The sequence below is a fragment of the Nyctereutes procyonoides genome, unplaced genomic scaffold (assembly GCF_905146905.1).
Source record: "Nyctereutes procyonoides isolate TBG_1078 unplaced genomic scaffold, NYPRO_anot_genome, whole genome shotgun sequence".
Lineage (NCBI taxonomy): Eukaryota > Metazoa > Chordata > Mammalia > Carnivora > Canidae > Nyctereutes > Nyctereutes procyonoides.
In genome coordinates, this window is record NW_026575120.1 from 42,832,489 (window position 1) to 42,851,433 (window position 18,945).

The 18,945-nt window shown below is 41.7% G+C and overlaps 1 protein-coding gene across 1 annotated transcript in view; it reads right to left on the reverse strand.

Annotated features, from left to right (window-relative positions):
• CSMD1 (CUB and Sushi multiple domains 1) overlaps positions 1 to 18,945 on the reverse strand; it is a 1,869,885-nt gene that overhangs the window by 188,025 nt on the left and 1,662,915 nt on the right. Inside the window, 1 exon segment of the mRNA XM_055335505.1 lies at positions 17,352 to 17,456. Within this exon segment, the coding sequence (XP_055191480.1) occupies positions 17,352 to 17,456 (105 nt within the window).

Here is an 18,945-nt window from a genome sequence, read left to right on the forward strand (position 1 = left end):
TTCGAGCTGCACTGGTCAAAACAATAATCAAGATAAAAAAAAAAAAAAAAAAAACACAGAGGAAAGCAGACCCAAATGGAGAGATCACTAGAGCTGGATTAGCTGACAAGGGCAAAGAGGTCGAAGAACATTTGCAGATCTGTGAGCTTTATTAAATACTAGGTAGGTCATCAGCAGCACTATAGGGGTACATGGGCTAGTCCTTAATTTGGAAAATAAAAAAAAAATAGGCCCATTTTTTTTTTGGAAACTAAATTAGTAATAACCATCCCCTCACACAAAACTAGTAGATAAAAAACCTTTCTTTATGTGCACTTGGGAAGATATATCCTAAAACAGAAGTGTTACTGATAGTCCCTGTAAACCTATAAATCAAAACTCGCTTTAAAGGTCAGACACTGTATTGGAAAATAGGTGAATAAAGACATCACACTTTCACTTAGGGAGATGCCACGGGAGGTTGACAATCCATGAAATAAATGTCAGATGCCATGATCACATAGGCATAAACATAACAAGTGTCACCCTGCACATTCAGACTTCTCCATTACATTGTTTTATGAGTCAATACATCTCCATGACAACAGAGTGTGTATAGAGAAAACTCCATAATTAATATAACAGCAACTGAAGAAAAGAAACTACTTTTTTAAATCATTGTCTAAGTGATTTAGCATGTACGTGGAGCTAAAAATATTTTCTCTTATCTGTAAACTGTGGGCATGTTAAGTCCACATAATAAAGGTTTTTCTCTATTCTTCCCATTTAGTAGATCATAAGGATTCTTTAAAGCATAAGGGATTGTGTGTATAGTGTCAAGGGAAGTCAGAGCATAAATTTGGGGAAATAGAATATTTTATCTCTCTTGGAGATTTGAAAGTATTATAGTATATTAAAGGCACAGAGAAATCCTGCAGAGATGAATCCTCTTCAATTTTATTTGAAGGATTTCCAAAATGTATTTGATTACGGGACCATTTTGGTCTGCAGACTCCCCATGAATAACACAGGACAGCAGTGTCCTGCAGAACACTGTGAGGAGCACTGATCTTGTCCAACATCCTCATTCATGGAGAGAGGGAAAGTAATTTCTGCAAGTTCACAAGGCCAGGAAACGGCCTCAACCGGGTTACACACTCTGCCTTCTGAATATCAGTGAATTACGTGCCCCATCACCACACGGCAGAGCTCTGTTTACATATCAAAGTTAAGATTGCTCCTGGTGCAGCAACTTGCTCAGTTTCCCCAATTAAACCATAGGCTCCAGGGGAACACAAACTGGCTCCTTCTTCCTCATTAGTGCGATAGGCTGGATGTTTGGGTGTCCCTCAACCCCCAAAATGTGTATGTTGAAGCTCTAGTCCCCAAGGTGGTGGTTTTTGGAGGTGAGGTCTTTGAGAGATGATTAGTTTTAGATAGATTCATGAGGGTGAGACCTCATGAAGGGGTTAGTGCCCTTATGTGAAGGGAAAAAGAGACCTCCCTCCACGCGCACACTCTAGGACAGGCCATGTGAGCACACACTGAGAAGGTGGCTGTTTACAAGCCAGGAAGCAGACTGTCACTAGGAACCAAATATGCCACCACCTGGGTCTTGGACTTCCCAGCTTCTGGAACAGTGAAAAATAAATGTCTGTTGTTGAAGCCACACAGTTTGTGGTGTTTTGTTATAGCAGGCAGAGCTAACTAAGGCAATCTGTACATAGCATGCACCTAGCACATGGCCTAGAATAAGCATATATATGTTTATTGAATTGATAAATGGATAAAAAGCTAACATATTATGGCAAAATGACCATAATTACTAGATAAAAATATTTTAGCTGCTAAGTAACATGTTCTTATACTTTCCATTAATAAAGAATAAATGCTATGAAAATTAACCATCCCTAGTGACATATTGCTAAACATCCTCTCACATGCAGTGAAAAGAGAAACATCTTGTCTAATGTAGGATCTTTAGTAATGTGTGTATGGATGATTTCTTTGCTTTTCTTCATGATGAGAGTGATCACTTAAGCTAAAACTGTGCCAGTCTTCTTTGACATAGAGATATTTATTACAAATTAAAGAAATTTTTTCCAATTAAAATTTTACTAGACACACATATAGCTCAGAAAATCAGAACATTAAAAGTAGTTGAAATTTTTAAATGTCAAACCTTACACTTGAACTTAACCTCAATTACACAAAAATAATCTGACAGTAACCACATTTATTGTCTTTTCTAGAGCTTCAGAATAAAAGGTGAATTATATAAATTATATATTTAAAATGATAACAATGACAATAATTTCTTAAAGTTATCTTGGATTGTTTAATTTATATATCAGATAGATTAATGGGAATACTTATTAAATAAAATATAGACATTTAATACGTGTGACTATATGTAGACATACAAATATTTAACACATGATTTTACATTAATATGTTTTTACTTTTTTTAAAATAAGCAAATACAAAATATTCAGATTTAATTGAAATTCTTAATATTCAATAGGCCAAATAATCAGATTAACTGACTGAATCAAGGAACTTATTGAAAAATGTATTTTTAGTAAAATATACTGATTATTTTAGTTATCTTTTCCTTGGCTCAGTGTTATATAACATGATTTAGCAAACAATGTCCCTTGAGCCAAACCTGATCATGTTTGTTTCTTTCTGTACCGACTCCTTTCATTAGTCCTGAAGTTGAATATATTTCCTCTGGCCCTTTACAAAAAGATATTGCTGACTCATGTTTATTAGTATTCAATCATCTCCTTAAGTTGTATAATAAACACTTTCATACAGATATTTGATCATTGTAAATCTATATTTATGGTATTGATTATTATAGAGACTTAAGGAAACATTACAGATTAATATGAATACTCTTACATAAAAATATCTGTACTGTCAGAAGTCTATGCAAATAAACCATATACATAATACGATAAATGTGAAAAAAAATGATATGTGGCATTTTACTTAAAATTTAGCTAGCATGGTTTCAAAAACTCTACTCATATCATTAAAAACAAAACAAAACAAAAAAAAACTACAACTGTGTACAAACATTCAGGCCAAACATACTATTTGTTAGAAGACTAAGAAATTGGTAGCACAATAATAAAGTAAAAGAATATTTTAAAAAATATTCTCTGCTCATTGAATGACGTGAATTAAAGTAACAAGTCCTTCAACTGTTTAGCTTATATTTTTTAAAAAAAATCGTCAGGTCTAGGAGTAATGTCTCAAGATGGCAAAATAGGAAGCCCTAGAACCTTCTTCCCCAATGGAGATAGCAACTTAACAACAATACAGACAAATTGCCCTTGGAAGAAATACAGAAACCAATTACAAGTTTCCTGAACCCCAGATAAGCAAAAGCCAATTGCATTGAAGTTGGTTGGAAAATTCATGGCCAGGGATCTCCTCCATGACACACAGAGCATGACTAGAAGGAAAGTCCCAACTCCCGAGTTCTCCCTGTGAAGGGAAAGAGAACAGTGGACCATGGATCCAATATTCTGACTTCTTAGAGAGCTGCCCAAGAGACTGGTCTCTCTTTTGCTTGAATCTCAGGGCTGTTAGGAACAGATGCAAGGTTGGTGCCTGAGAACAAAGGCAATACACGTGGAACACATTGGAATCCACAGTACTGTAGATGGGAGTGAAGGGGAGCTCAATCTGAGAGGCCCCAGCAGCAGACAGATCTACAGGGAAGCTCCTGATTAGCAACCAGCAAACCTCTCCTGATGCATGCACAAGCCCACAGAGTACACATCCTCAGAAAAGCCCTAAGCATTCTCTGGAATATCTCATTGGGCCAACTGCTGAAAGATACCCCTCTATAAAACCAGGTTCCAGTAACTGGGAGAGGTGGCTGATATTTAAAATGCCAAAATTGAAACAGAAATTAAAACCACATACAAAGAAATAGGAAAAGTGGATTAATCAAAAGGTCAACTTAAATCTTCAGAAACCTACCCTAAAAGATGGAAATATGAATTACTAAACAAAGAATTCAAAATAACCCTAGACTGCTCATTGAATTATAAGAGAATGCAAATAAACCACTCAAGAAAAAGATACATGAACAAAATAAAAATATCAATAAAGAAACCATAAAGAAGGACCAAACAGAAATTCTGAAGTACAGAATGCCATAACTGAATTGACAAATCCACTAGAGAAGATCAACATTAGACTTAACCAAACAGAAGAAAGAACCAGCAACCTTGACGAAGACAGGCCATTTAAAATTATCAAGTCAGAGGGAAATAAAAGGGAATTACAGAAGACCATCCAGCAGAAGAGTATGGGCATTATGGGTATCCCAGAAAGAAGAATAAAAGAGAAAAGAAAGTAGGATCTATTTGAAGAAATAATGGCTGAAAACTGCCCAAATCTTAAGAAAGAAATGGAGAAACCAATTAAAGAAGCTCAAAGAGGTTCAACCAGGATAAATCTAAAGAAACCTACATTGAGACACATCATAATCAAACTATCACAGACAAAAACACAAAAATAATATGTCTTTTTTTTTCCTCTTGAAAACAACAAGAGGAAAAAAAAATAAAACTCTAATGTTCAGGGAGCCTCCTATCAGACTGCCAGTGTATTTCTTATCAGAAACCATGTAGACTAAATGGAGTTAGGGACACTTACAGTGCTAGCTAAATGTTTACATTATAAAAGAAGGAAGATCTCGAATAAATTAAGTTTTACACCTCAAGGAACTAGAACAAGAGAGTAAGCTATATGATCAAGTAATCTCACTTTTGGGTATATATAGTCAAAAGAATTCAAGGCAAAAACTCAAAGAAATATTTACACACCAAATTTTACTCAATATTTGTAGCATTACTCACAATACCCGGAAGGTGGATGCTCCAAATGTCCACTGACAGAAGAAAGTGCAGTATTTACATACAATGGAAGATCATTGAAACTCTAAAAGGAAATTCCATCATAGGCTGAAATATGGATGGCCCGCAAAGACATTTTGCTAAGTGAAATAAGCCAGGCCCCAAAGGACAAATAGTGTATGACTTTACTGTATCTAAAATAGTCAAAATCACAGAAACAGAAAGTAGAAATGGGGCTGCCAAGGGCTGGATGGAGGAGAGAAGGGGAATTACTGTTTAATCGTATACAGATCTGCAAGATGAAAAAGTCCTAGAGGTCTGTTGTGCAACACTGTGAATATATATGACACTCCTGAACCACACACTTAAGAGGTTGTCAGCTTAAAGTTATGAGTTTTTAAACCACAATAAAAAATAAGGAGTGGGGACAAGTATGTCAGGTGTCGAGTCAGACATGTGACACCGTGTGAACAAGGCCCCCTGACTTGTGCCTTCCCTACCACAGCACAGGCTCCACTGCATTTCCGTTTCCTTGTGTGCACCCCTCTCATTCTCTGGGAAGACCTCCTTCCAATGAGTAACTGTGATCCTCCAAGAACTAGCAGAGTCTTACTCAATATAAGTTTTTAACAAATCCATGCATCATGTGCATCTGCAGAAAATGAGAAACTCTTTATAAGTATTGTTCACACAGAAGAGTGAATCATGCAATTTCCATTTCCAATGGACTATCAAAAACCAGATATGATCACAGATCTATCCCTTGTATCTCTTTAAGGTTTTTCTCCACCCCCCCCACAACTGGACATTATCACCTAATAATTAAATCATGTGAAAACAAACAAATGAGCCAACACAATTTATTAAGTTCTATATGGAGATTAAAGAAAGGAGATGTGGAAGAAGGGTGATATTTCCCGGGAGCCCAAAGAACTAACAGTCTAGTTGGGTGTAAAGGCCATAAAGAACAATAATACAAAGAAAAATGTGCTGTAATTGAAGCATGTGGATAATCAGTGCTAAATAAAAATAAAAGTCAAAGAAATGAACATGGATTGACATAGTGAGGGAAGGCTCTGCAGTGGGGGGAGGCTGAGTGGCTCCTGGAGGAAGTGGGAAGACGGATCTCCGAAAGGCAGAGAGAAGTGGGGGAGAGGACATGGGGGGGGGGGAATCCCTCGCATGAAAATGATAATTTACACCATGTATTTGGTGGACTATAACTGACCAAATTAAATGGCTTGAGGGAAAATGGTGGGTGATAAAACCAGTGGCCACATTAGGCAGAGGCGCCAGGGCAAGGAGGCGAAGGGACGAACGTTGTGACCAAAGAGACATTTGGGTGTAAATCTGGGTAGGGTGTTGGGCTGGAAAGGAGCAGAAACAGAAGGGCCAGTGGGAAGTTAGGGCCGTCATTCAATGCGAAGAATGAGAAGAATGTCAAGATTTAGGGAAATACATATTTTTAACTGAAAAACACACCAGTGACATAAGGAGGAAGTGCTGGAAAGGCCTCCTTGCGGACCAGCATCCTACAAAGCAGCACATGCCACCCCGGGGGAATGTGGTGAGCGCCCGCTGGGAGGGGACCCCTGTGCCTCGTTGTGATTTCCTGAAGGGACGTCAGGAAGAGACAACTCTGAACAACAGGCGGAGGGAACCCCAGAGTTTGGGGCGCGGGAAACAGCCCTGCATCATTTCCTCTTCCAGAACCGCTTCCCTTTCTAACACCCAGAACTCTTCTCGCGTCCACTCCCCTGTGTCTAGAGCTTTGATCCAAAATCTGAGAGGACTGGGCTTCTCCTGAATGATTAGCCGTGGTTGGCTACATCACAGAGCCTCCCCGTCATTACTTGGTCAAGTTCTAGCCTCTCTAGTCCTCAGTTACTTACCGTGGAAAAATGTCAACACCAGCAAGATAATAGAGAAATCTTTTAAGTTTTACCATCCAAGGGATGAAATTGATAAAGTAATATCATGAGTTTTAAACCAGTAAGAAGGGATCCCTGGGTGGCACAGCGGTTTGGCGCCTGCCTTTGGCCCAGGGCACGATCCTGGAGACCCGGGATCGAATCCCACCTCGGGCTCCCGGTGAATGGAGCCTGCTTCTCCCTCTGCCTATGTCTCTGCCTCTCTCTCTTTCTCTCTCTGTGACTATCATAAATAAATAAATAAATAAATAAATAAATAAATAAATAAATAAATAAATAAATAAAAATAAACCAGTAAGAAGATCCTGAAACCAAAGAAATGATTAAATAATAAAAAAAAAAAAACAAATAATTATCATGTGGCCACTACTTGTCAATAAAGCAATATACTTTTGCATGTGGGTCCCTTTGGGAATATTTCTATAAGGATGAAAACGCTACATTTACCCATTACGTGGGCAGATAGGATCTATAAGTGTATAGATAAAGCTAGTTTAACACCCAATGCCTATTTCTCATGTAATTTTTCTAGAGTTGAACTCAGAAATTTACTGTTGCTCAACCATTTGCTTTTCTATAACACTCACAGCCTCAGTTAAGCAGTGTAGGGTTTAATGAAAGAGAGCACCCTCCAAAACTAAACAATCTATAAAATTATAATGTAGGCTGCAAAAAGAAAAGCCAGTTCCTTGCCATTCTCAGAAATATGTGGATTCACAGGGCGGTCTAGAACCAGCACATATTTTAATCATGTTTTTCCTCCATTTATGTGCAACCTCACATCACAGGAGTCCGTGATAAAGAGAAAACTCTTGTGGTAGAGTGCGAGGTAATAGCCTGTGAACAGACATTTGGATGAGAAAACCAGTCGCACTGACAACTAACCCACAACTCAACAAAGACAACAGAAAAGCTGAAAAGACCAAATGGCTTTCATTAGCAAACCTTATTCACCCTACAACTTCTTAAGTGTTTTAATCATAAAATTGGTAAACATCAAACAGAACAGTCTGGGTCACTGCAAAAATTAAATTTGAATAAAACTTCCTTCTATTTCTCTATTGCTCGTTTACATGAAAATTAACTAGGCATATTTCCAGAACTCTGAACACGTTTGGGGTGGTGTGATCGACTCTACGGAGAAGTCACAGCTTACATCCCACCATCTTAGCAAATGACACTCAAATCAGATATATTTTTTGAGGCCAAACTCTAGGACCTTCTGATGCCCCCTTTATCTGACGCTCTATGTCCATCCAAGATGCCATCTATCTTACGTACCATCCCCATCTCAGGTCTTTGTCTCCTCCCAGATCCCCTCCCCCACAGAGCCACGTCACCCCTCCTGGCTGCTGCAGAGCTGCTTGCCTGTTGCAGATGCCCCTCTACTGTTGCCTCACACCCCATACCACCTGGTCTCTACTCAACAGCTCAACCTGCTTGAAGAATACGTCAGACAACGCTACCTCCCTGATGAGAACCTTCAATGACTTTTGATCGCCCTTAGAGGAACATCCTGGGCTACAAGGTGCCAGATATCGTCCCACCTGCTCACTCTTGGATCTTATCTCTGCCTCCCTTCTGACTATTCACACTGCTCCTTTGGCTCTAGACTTGTTTTCTTCACTTTCATGAGTGTGCTGGGCACGCTTCCACCCAGGGTCACCAGGACAATAGTCTCCTTTGACTATGATGCTTTTCCTCAAGTGTTTTTCTGTAGCTGACTACCGCTCATTCTTCCATCCTTCCTTCAAGAAATATTTTCAGTCTAAACCAGAGCGCTGCCATTATTTTGCACATCAGGAATCTGTTTATTTTCTCCAAGGTACTTAGCACAATCTGTAACCACCACAGACACTTCAGGTTTTCTCATTTATTATGCCTGCCACTAGAATGCAAATTCTCCATAAGCAGAGCCCACACCTGCTTGTCTCCCCACGACTCTGTCTATGGAGCCTAGAGGACAGAAAAGAGCATATAAGAGATGCACAAATAATTCCTGATGACTGCAGGGATGCCCAGCATTTACTTTGGGAGTAACGCGGATGAGGGAAGGGGGAGAAATGATCACCCAGAGATGAAATTAAGGCAAATCTGCATGTTCTGTGAAAGCCACTCCAAATGGGAGAACCATCAAACACACAAGCAGTCTCAAATGAGTCACAAGGGCAGATGTACCACATGACAACTGCAATTGGAAACCAGGCTCTTTTTCACGCGAGCAACTCTCTGAGTCACGAGCAGCAGGGGTAGCAGACTGATTTAATTGATTTAATGATTGATGATTTTCTCAAGTACCAAGCAGGAGGCCGGCTGATGAATACACGTTCTGCTAAGACACACCTCTTAGAGAAGAGGGGGAACAGCAGGTGACACTCCACGGATGTAATTTTAGGATGAGTCCTCAGTCCTATACATTCCACTCTTGTCCCTTGGCAAATTTAATGTCTGAGATTCCAAAGACTACAGAGAAACTTTCTTGCAATCCCTTCTTTGTCAGCTGAAGAAGCATGAGATTAAGGCACTTAGGTTGCACCTTTCACTTGAATGGGATACTTGTAAAAATGCTGAAATATCCCAGGGAAGAAGAAATGTTCACTCATTATCAGTTTTGTGGGTGTTTGTGTGTGTCTTACACTCAGCTCCAAATAAAGCTGGGATTCTCCTGTCACCACAGCAAGTTTTGGCGATGCTGAATGCCTGAAATGATTTCCTAAGAAAGACTGCATATTTTCAGGAGCATCTTTGGAATTCCCTGTGATGTAAAATGAAAGCCAGGATTTATAATACAGATGACCCTTGCACAGCACAGGTTTGATATGGGTGGGTCTACTCCCATGCAGATTCTAAAAGAAATAATTACAGTAAAGTACTATAAGTGTATATTTGCTTCCTGATGATTTTTTAAATAATATTTTCTGTTCTTAAGCTGGCTTGAATATGACAGTGTAGTACCTGATGCATATAACATGCAAAGCACGAGCTAACTGGCTGTGTGATCAGTAAGGTTTCTGGTCAACAGGAAGCTATTAGTTAAGTTTTGGAGGAGTCAAGAGTGACATGCGGATTTTCACCTGCTCAGGAGTTGGCACCCCTTACCTCCACATTGTTCGAGGGACAACTGTACTTTAAATACTTCTGTGGGCCTTAGTACTATTAGAACTTAATAAAAACAAGGAAGGTCTTAAGAATTATCAATTGATGTGGCCCAAAGCAGTTGGATTTGGGTAGGCATTCCTTGTTCACCAAACTAAAAGTTAATCAAGGGTCCCAGGAGATGCTTTGAAATACGAACATTTAGAAAAAAAAAATCTTAGGGATCAACAAGTGATCAATACAGAAATAAACACTAAAATGGGTTTAACACGAAGGGATTGAGATGATCGCTTCATTGTACAATTGAACAAGTACTGGTTTACACCATGTTCACTTGGTGGGAAGCAGTGAGCTCTAATCTCTGTAGACAGAATGAAATCTCTGTAAACACACCCAGGGTTATACTGAGGCTCTATCTCGTTCACTCTCTCAGTTCCTGCAATTTTATTCATGCCCATCATCATTCAAGTTGAGAAAACCTTATTAGTCTTAATATAATATCACAGTGCCATTAAAAGATTCATTAATAATTTCCACCTATTTATAATAATCATTACAATCACAGAGGGCTAATTGAAGTTGTCAATATTTAACTGTGATAGTATCCAACTAAAAATGTTTAGTACTTTTGATCGCAAAACGCTCAGTGCATTTTCTAGAATTTCGGTCTTTAGTTTGTTCTTTCTGAATTCCTGTTTTGAAAAGGATACACCAAGGAAATAAAACATAGCTCTACTGAATCACTGAAAACAAGCATGAAGGAAATTAATCAGTTAACTATATTATGTTATACCAAAAACTGATACATGACTGTCGTGTAAAGTTCACTTCTGCGTTTTCTAGAAAGCAGTCTCTCTTTTTTTTTAAATGTTCCATCCTTTTTAAAAAGAAAATTATGTCAGTAAATTGTTTCTTTTTTGCTTGTATTGCCATAAATTCAAAGCTGGATTTAATGCTGAATGATAGCAGTTGTATGTATTGCAAGATACCTGAAATTTATACAGGAAGCAGAGTAGCTTCCCTGTCTCACATGCCTCCCAGAGGACAAATGTCATATCGTACAGACTCCAAAAATATTTTGTTAACCAACTAGGTTTCTCAATAGTGAATCTCGGTAGGAAAACAAAACAAAACCAAAACCAGAGCAAAACAAAACAAAACAAAACAACAACAACAAAAAAAAAAACCTCACAAACTCTTGAGAAAAGCAGTGAAATAAAAAAGCTTGGACACATGCATTATTTTGGTGCTGTTTTGACTGAACGCCATATATGAGAACTAAAGAGGCTTGCATGATTGCAGCAGCCTTGCGTTGGAGGTCAAGTCACTCACGGGTTTATCATGTTAATGTGGGATAGGTGCATTCCATGGGGTATTGTATAGTTCTTTGCAGAATTAGAAATTAAATATCTTCCAATTTAGCAAGACAAAAACAAATATAAACTGAGCCATACTAATGTTCTAATTTAATAGAGAAGATTTCTTTTAAAAGACTTATTTATTTATTCTAGATAGAGAGCACGTGCATGCATGGGAGTGGGGTAAGGGGCAGAGGGAAAGGGCATATTCTTTGCCCAGCATGGAGCCCACTGTAGGGCTAGTTCTCGGGACTCTGAGATCATGACCTGAGCTGAAATCAGGAGTTGGACACTTAACTAGCTGAGCCACCCAAGTGCCCCTCCACAGAGAAGATTTTAATCATGAAAAATATGATTATTAAAAATCACAGGTATATGTAAAAATCAGAATAAACAGTTTCTATTCAATAAATTTCTAAATGGGAAACAGTACTAAATTAGATGGGCTTATACTCTGTTAATAATATATTTAATGTAAATATATTTTAAATTTAATTCTATAGTTTATCTGTAAATACTTCTGAGATTTTTCATAGTTATGATATGAATCCTATGTTACTACATTGCAATTATGTGTGTGTGCTACATGGATGATATAGATAGATAGATAATTTCTTTTAAAAATGAGGATTTAAGAAAAGTTTCTCCATGGTTAACCTAAAAAAAACGGTTATTCATATATTTATCTTTGAACAAGTGGACTCCCATAAAAGAATTTCCACTTCCACTTGGGATATAGACATTTGAAAAATAAAGCACTGCTTTCATTTTAACAATGAGAAAAATCTAAAAAAAAAAAAAAGAAAATCTAAACTGTAAAGTCACAACTTCTCTTGAAGTCATCAGAGATGAGGTTGCAGATACCGTGCTGATGGCAATTCCAAAGAATAGCCAGTTCCAGGAGATACAGGACATGGAAAGTATCTCTGTGACAGAATGTGGTACAAAGAGGACCAACACCCACATTTAGGAAAGAACAAAACAAACCAGCTAACATTCTGGCACACTGCAAAGGCCAGGCACCGGGCTCAAATAGCTCAAGGATCCAGACCGAGGGGAGTGTGTCCTTCCTTCCACAGGTGATGTAGAGAAATGTTGGGGGTAGAGCAGGAGCCTGGAGGGAGCCCCCGGACGGTATTCCCATGGAGAAGGGCATGGACTATCACATACTTCCCTGAACCCCTCACTTGGAAGTAACAATAGTGTTAAACTCCTAGGGCAGAGGCAGAAAAATCTGTAACCTCCAGGACACAGGAAAAGAGGTACTGTAGCTTGGAGAAGGTAGATGGAAAAAGAGAATCGGTATCCAGGTTGCAGAAGGAAAACCAACGTGAGCTTAATGCCCTCTACAGATTCCAAGGTTACGGTCTCCTAGCACTGGGGACAGGGAGGGAGAGTGGGGATGCTGAGAACGTGTCGCCCCCAAGTGCTGACTCTTGGGGTCTGGCCTTGGCTGGAAGGGAAGAGCAGCACTGCCGAAGCCAGTATGAGCCCAGCACAGAGTGACAGGTAATGGCAGTCTACTGGGAGGGGGAGAGTTTGGAGAGAGGGGAGACGACCTCTTCTGAAAACATGACTAAGGATGACTGGCAGCCAAGGTGGAGCACCACCACTGAGAAGCAGCCCTGGAACTCAGCACATGGTGCTGCTGGCTCGCCACCAGGGAAATCCAAAGTGCACTGCAAGCAGCCACAGCAATGGGACTGCAGCCAGCTCACCTGGGGGCCGAGGGGCCTCAGATCCTTAACAGCAGTGGTGTGCCCATTTCTAGGCATTAGTATCATGAAAAGCATTCTCTACCACTCGACTCAAGGTGTCCAGGTTTATTTATTTATTTATTTTTATTTATTTATTATTATTATCATTATTATTTTTTTGGTGTCCAGGTTTAAAGATGTTTTGAGACACACAAAAAAAGAAAAAGCAATCCTTTGTCTAGAGATGAAGTGACAAAGCCAGATGCAGAACATACTCACAGGATGGGGATTTTAGACAGGGATATTGAAATAACTATAAAAAATACATTAAGGAATCTAGAGAGAAAGTTGGCATGTGCACAGAGACGGAGTAATGATTGTAGAGAGATGGTTATAGAAAAAGTCAAACGAAAATTCTATTCAGTAGGAGGATGACCCACAATATCAGAGATGAAGAGTTCTCCTAATGGGCTCGTTAGGGGAGGCGACATGGCTGGGAAAGCACTCAGTGGATCTGAAGAAGGGATAGCAGCAATCACACCAACCAGAACACAAGGGGAAAAGAGTGAATAAAAAGAAGTGAGCACCAAGAAGTGAGAAGCAATGTCCAACAGTCTAACCTACATGTGAGTGGAGTCCCTGAAGAAGCCAAAGGGGATGCAGAGGAGTCAATATTTGGGATGTCCACAGCCGAGATCTGTTTGTCACTAACAGACGATGTCGGAGCAGAGATCGGAGGATGCCAAGAATGTCAGGATGACTGGGCATCTACATGCACTCGCCCCAAGACACATCATAATTAACCTGCTGGAAATAAAATGTGGAGATAACGTGTCACAGAGAAAAGAGACCGTGTCTACAGACATAAGGAATAGCGGGTTACCTCTCATCGTCAACTAGGAAGTGAGAAGACGAGGGAGTGACACCTGCCATACTCAAAAGGAAGAAACTTTCAACCCAGACTTCTGTACCCAGCAAGATATCTTTCAAAAAATGATGGTGAAACAATGACATTTATTTTTAAAGCAAAAGCTGGGAGAATTTATTGTCATCAGAACTACACTGCAAGGAAGGCGAAAGATCCTCAGACAAAAACTGGGATGAATCCAGAGACATAAAGAGCTCCAAAGATGCCAGAAGCAAAGGTGGATATAAGATATTTGTTTTTCTTATTTTCTATTTACTCTAAAAGATCACCATTGTAGTAAAGTAGTAGAAATATAAAACCAAAAGTAGTAAATTTATATTTATAGAAATATAAAACCAAAAGTAGTAAAAATGTTTTGTGGGCTTTATAGCAGGTAAAAATAAAATGCAAGACAACACATACCGTAAGAGATGGAAAGCAGATGTTAGAAATACACGCTTGAAAGGCTCTTTTACACAAAATGACATAATATCATTTGAAGCTAAGCTGTGCTAAAATACTGAAGATGTATCTTTTAAACTCAAGACAGATCATTACATTTTTAAGAGTTTTAGCTAGTCAGCCCATAGTGGAGATAAATTGAAGCAATAAAAATATTCAGTTAAACCAAAAGCTGGCAGGACAAGAGGGGAGAATCCACAAAATACAAATAAGACAAAGAGAAAGGTTCTATAACAGGGCACATGGCTTCAATCTTATTACCTCTTCTCCCACCAAATTCCACTGAAGTCAATAAACCCATGTCAGATAGATCATGTGTATCAATAAACAATACGTATTTATATATATGACATCTGCTCTCTTCGTGTTGACTTCCAGGGTCGCTGCCGCCATGTTGTTCCTTGGCAGCAGGTCCATGCTACGCTCCCTTAGCTCAGATTTTGTAATTTCCAGGGTAAACCGGTATCGTCACCGTCTGCATACATCTTTATGGTTTCCCGATATTTTGCTAGTTTTGTTCTGTTTTGGGAGTTTGTCTGAAGAGAAGAGCCCAGAGCAAGGGTGACACCCGTGTCCTTCTACTGCGTAACAATGTCAAAGGTCCTATCCAGAAAAATGATGTAAAAGTTAGGACAGCTGGATTGGAGAACTCATGAAGCTCTCAGTGATGCTGAGGGTTTGAGCTCCTACCCGGGTCACGCAAGAGAACCTAGCTCATATGTGTCAGATCAGACCTTCCTACAATCGCTTTGCAATCATTAACATTTTATAATTCATCCCTTCAAATTAAAAAAAAAATGTCTGTTTTCTGTTTGGGAAATTCCTATTGGTGCTCATGCAGAATGCTGGACTGTGATGGTTACCAGGGTCTAGGGGCTCCTTCCCACTGAGGAAAGGGAAAGTCCTCAGACAGCAGCTGGTGTGGACCAGCCAGAGCAGCTCTGTTTTGGGGTCCGGGCAAACCAGCACACGAGCTCCTCTATCTCCCATGTGTCCCCACCTGCTCCTGACCTTGGGGTCACCATCTGTAGAACATAGCAGTGCTTGCTGCCTCTCCAATAGCTCACTGGGATGCTAACCAGGGCTTGGTAAAGGGCCTTCATGAAGCGTCTTGCATTCCGTGGGTCACTAGCAGTGTGACTATGGCCTGTGTTCGTCCTCCTTAAAACCCGGCGCACCTAAAACTAGGGCTTTTCGCGGACACATGAGTAAGGAGCTGTCACACGTTCAGAGCAGGACCTGGCATAGAGTGCGTGTGCTTTCGTTGTTTTTTTTTTTTTTAATTTTTATTTTTTGCTTTCGTTGTTTTTAATTATTATTTCATGGATATCAATTTTAGTGACAAATCCGAATTGCGAGGACTGCAGATTGACATTACCTATTTTGAGGTCGATGGAAAATATGTCAACAGGTTAAAAATATTAGGCAATCTTTTGGGAGCTCAATTCAGCAGTCCTTAGACTGTTTGATGTTGGCCTTAATGAGATTAATTCTACAAACACATGATGTGACCCGTATTTTAAACTCTGGCCCAAAGCATTAAAACAGGGAAACGAGCAGGAGGTTGGGAGGACATGTAGGACACGGGAGATACGGTAATAGCATCGGAAAACAATCCCTCAAAACAAAGGTTAACAAATGAAAACGTAGCATTATGCGTGGCCAACTAAAAAGTAAATATACCGAGTAATTAAGCGAGGCCTTGGATTTTTAAACAAGATTCATTTCAATGAGAAATACCTTAGTCTTTCTCTCCTAATGAAGTGTATTGGTTGGGAACAAAGTGGAAAGTAGATAATTATATTGTTGAAGCTCTACGTGTACATAATAGTAACTGCAGCCTAATTATTTTACTCGCGCCTCTTTTTATAAGAAATGAGCGAAAAGCCCGGAACCCACAAGATGAGTTTGAGGGAAAGAGGTAGGAGCATTCATCATTTGTAACACGGCTAAAAATATTAGTGAATTTATTAACACTGTCATAAATATGGTCGATGGTTCCCTATCTACAGATGTTCACAAAATGTATCAAAGTAGCAGATTTTTTTTCCAGACATTTCCTACATAAATAACATCCACAGTATCATTTCACACTGTCACCAAAGTAGTCCTATTCAAATAAATTGGAATAAACTTGCATACAAATGCCTGTAATAAGTAGGGAGATTTAACTGAAAGGAGAAACAGCCCTGTGGTTTGTGTCTGGTTTGGAATATTTATCATCAGCTGGAAATCGGGCCTTTCAAAAACATGCATGCATTTACATCCCTGCAAACTGTTTATCTCAATTCAAAAGATCACTTATTAAAGCTTATCCATGTATTTGCTTATTTGCAGCTGCTTATTAAAGAAGATGAATATCAACATTAAGCATTTTTAGTGCTTGAAAACATGTCCTAAAATAAACCTGACGCTCATTGGAAATTCTTACTTCATTTTTGCCAGGTTTACCTGCATAATCAAACGCCAAAGAAGATTTGCGCCTTTGACCTTTGCCAACCCATTTATCAGACTATTAGCTCACTCACGCATTCATTTTTAAAAGGTTAGCGTCTCCTTCGCGATACCTCCTTCCAATTAGAATGAATAATACACGAAGCAGCCGGCGCGTGGGGCTCCATGCTAGGTCTGTGCCGACAGCCTCAGCGTAGAGGAGCGGAGGGGCCCGAGGACCATCATTTGTCTGGAAATTAGGATTTTCTAGGTTTCGGGATGGGAATATGAACATGTGCTGTCACAGGGAAACCAGGAACAGAACAGACGGTCACGCTTTGTGCTTTGTGACAATTATGCCAGATACGCGTGCATCTGTCCAGGTACTCCAGACACTAGCGTGTGCGTCTCCTCAGAGTTTGTTTTTTACGATTTCATATTTCATAGAGATTTCATGTGACCCACGTTCATGCAACTTTTTTTTTTCATGCAACTTTTAAAGTAGTTTCCAGCCCTAACGCTTCACTCGGTAAAAGGGGGGGATTCAGGTTCACATTCAGGAAGCTCCGCGGGGGACAGGGAGGCCGGGCAGGGAGAGGGGACCTTACTCTTGTATTCCAGGTGGAAGCCAGCAGCGGCCACACTGATGTCAGACTGGAAGTGCAGGTAGAGCTGGTTGGAGGTGCTGTTCAGGAGCGCGGGGACCGTGGTTCCTGCAAGACACACAGAGGCACAGGTCACACCACAGGTGCACGCGCTCCCCCCGAGAGCAGGCCGGCGGGCATGTGCCCCGGCCTGCAGGACCCCTCTGGGCGCCCCCGTGTCCTCGGAGCCCTGGCCTCGCCCCTGTGCACCCGGGCCTGCTCCTGTCCCATCCGGCGACGTCACACGCTGTCTCTGCTCCCCTCCAGCTGACAGGACGGCTACGATCACACAGCGTGGGGACACACAAGGTCTTACGTGGATCTTGCACCGGCTTTTCCATGTTGCATTGTCGGTTGTTTTTGTTTTTATTTTTAAAAGCTTTTATTTTTGTATTTGAGAGAGAGAAAGTGCGTGCACAAGCCGGGGGAGAGGGAGAGGGGGAGGGAGGAGTGACTCCAGTTGTGCAGGGGACCCCGGCGGGGCTCGATCCAGGCCATCCAGGCCGGGCTCACGCCCTGAGCCCCAGGAGCTGGCTGTGGCCCCGCGAGCGCTTTGCTAGAGCCAGCTGCGCCGAGGGCGACCGGCGTGTCAGGACGCAGATGCTGCTTCCTGTGACAGCCGGGCACCCTGCAGCCTGGCGCCTGTCCCCTTGGACTCCCAGCGGGCAAGGGCTTGGCCTGCCTCCCCGCCACCCGCATCCTGCGCCCTAGACCATCTTCGGCCACGGATTCTGCTCATAAATGTCCTTTGTAGACGGGCTGAAGGACCTGTGTCCCGGGGACTCGGGGTTTTCAGAGCTCCCCACCCACCGAGCCTGGCCCGGCAGCGTTGGCCAGTGAGTCCCCAACCCCGCCCCGGGCTGGGCTGGCGGGGGAGCGGTGCACACCCGGCTTGCTGACTGTGTGTGTGCACAGGGCCCTGTAGACTGTTCCGGAAGCTGCAGCTCCCGAGAGCTTCGGGGCCCACCTCCATCCACCTCCCTGCCGTCAACGGGGGCTGGCTCCCACACGGGACCCGCCCAAGAACTGCAGGTGCTCAGGGGACGACAACGGGCCTCGGGAGTGTTGGAAGGTTCAAGCCACCTGTGGTTTGGCCTCGGGCCGACACAGAAGCAGCTTCTGGACCCCAGGCCCGGCCCACTGCTTGGCCCGAACGCCCGAGCGCTCAGGCTCCCGGGGGACCGACGATGGGTCATGGGCCACGCTCCCAGGAGGGCAGGCCAGCCTGTGTCCCAAAGGGGCAGTCATCTTCCCAGGGAACCCCACCCCCGCGGGCACGCCCAGGCCGCAGCAAGGGACCCGGGGGCAGGAGGAAGAGGAGGAATTGCGGCCAAGGCCACTGTCCCCCCGCTGGCTGACCGAGACCCGCGCACGTCAAGGCTTCACCGCTCCGGTCACGCGTGTGCCGCGGGCTGCCTTTCTCACGCCGGTATTACTCTTCTGACCCAAAACCCGTTGTCTGCTCACTGTCCTACGTTTTGAGACTTTCACTCCAGCGTAGTTAGCACACAGAGCTACCCTAGCCGCGGGTGTAGACTACAGGATCCCACCATCCCAG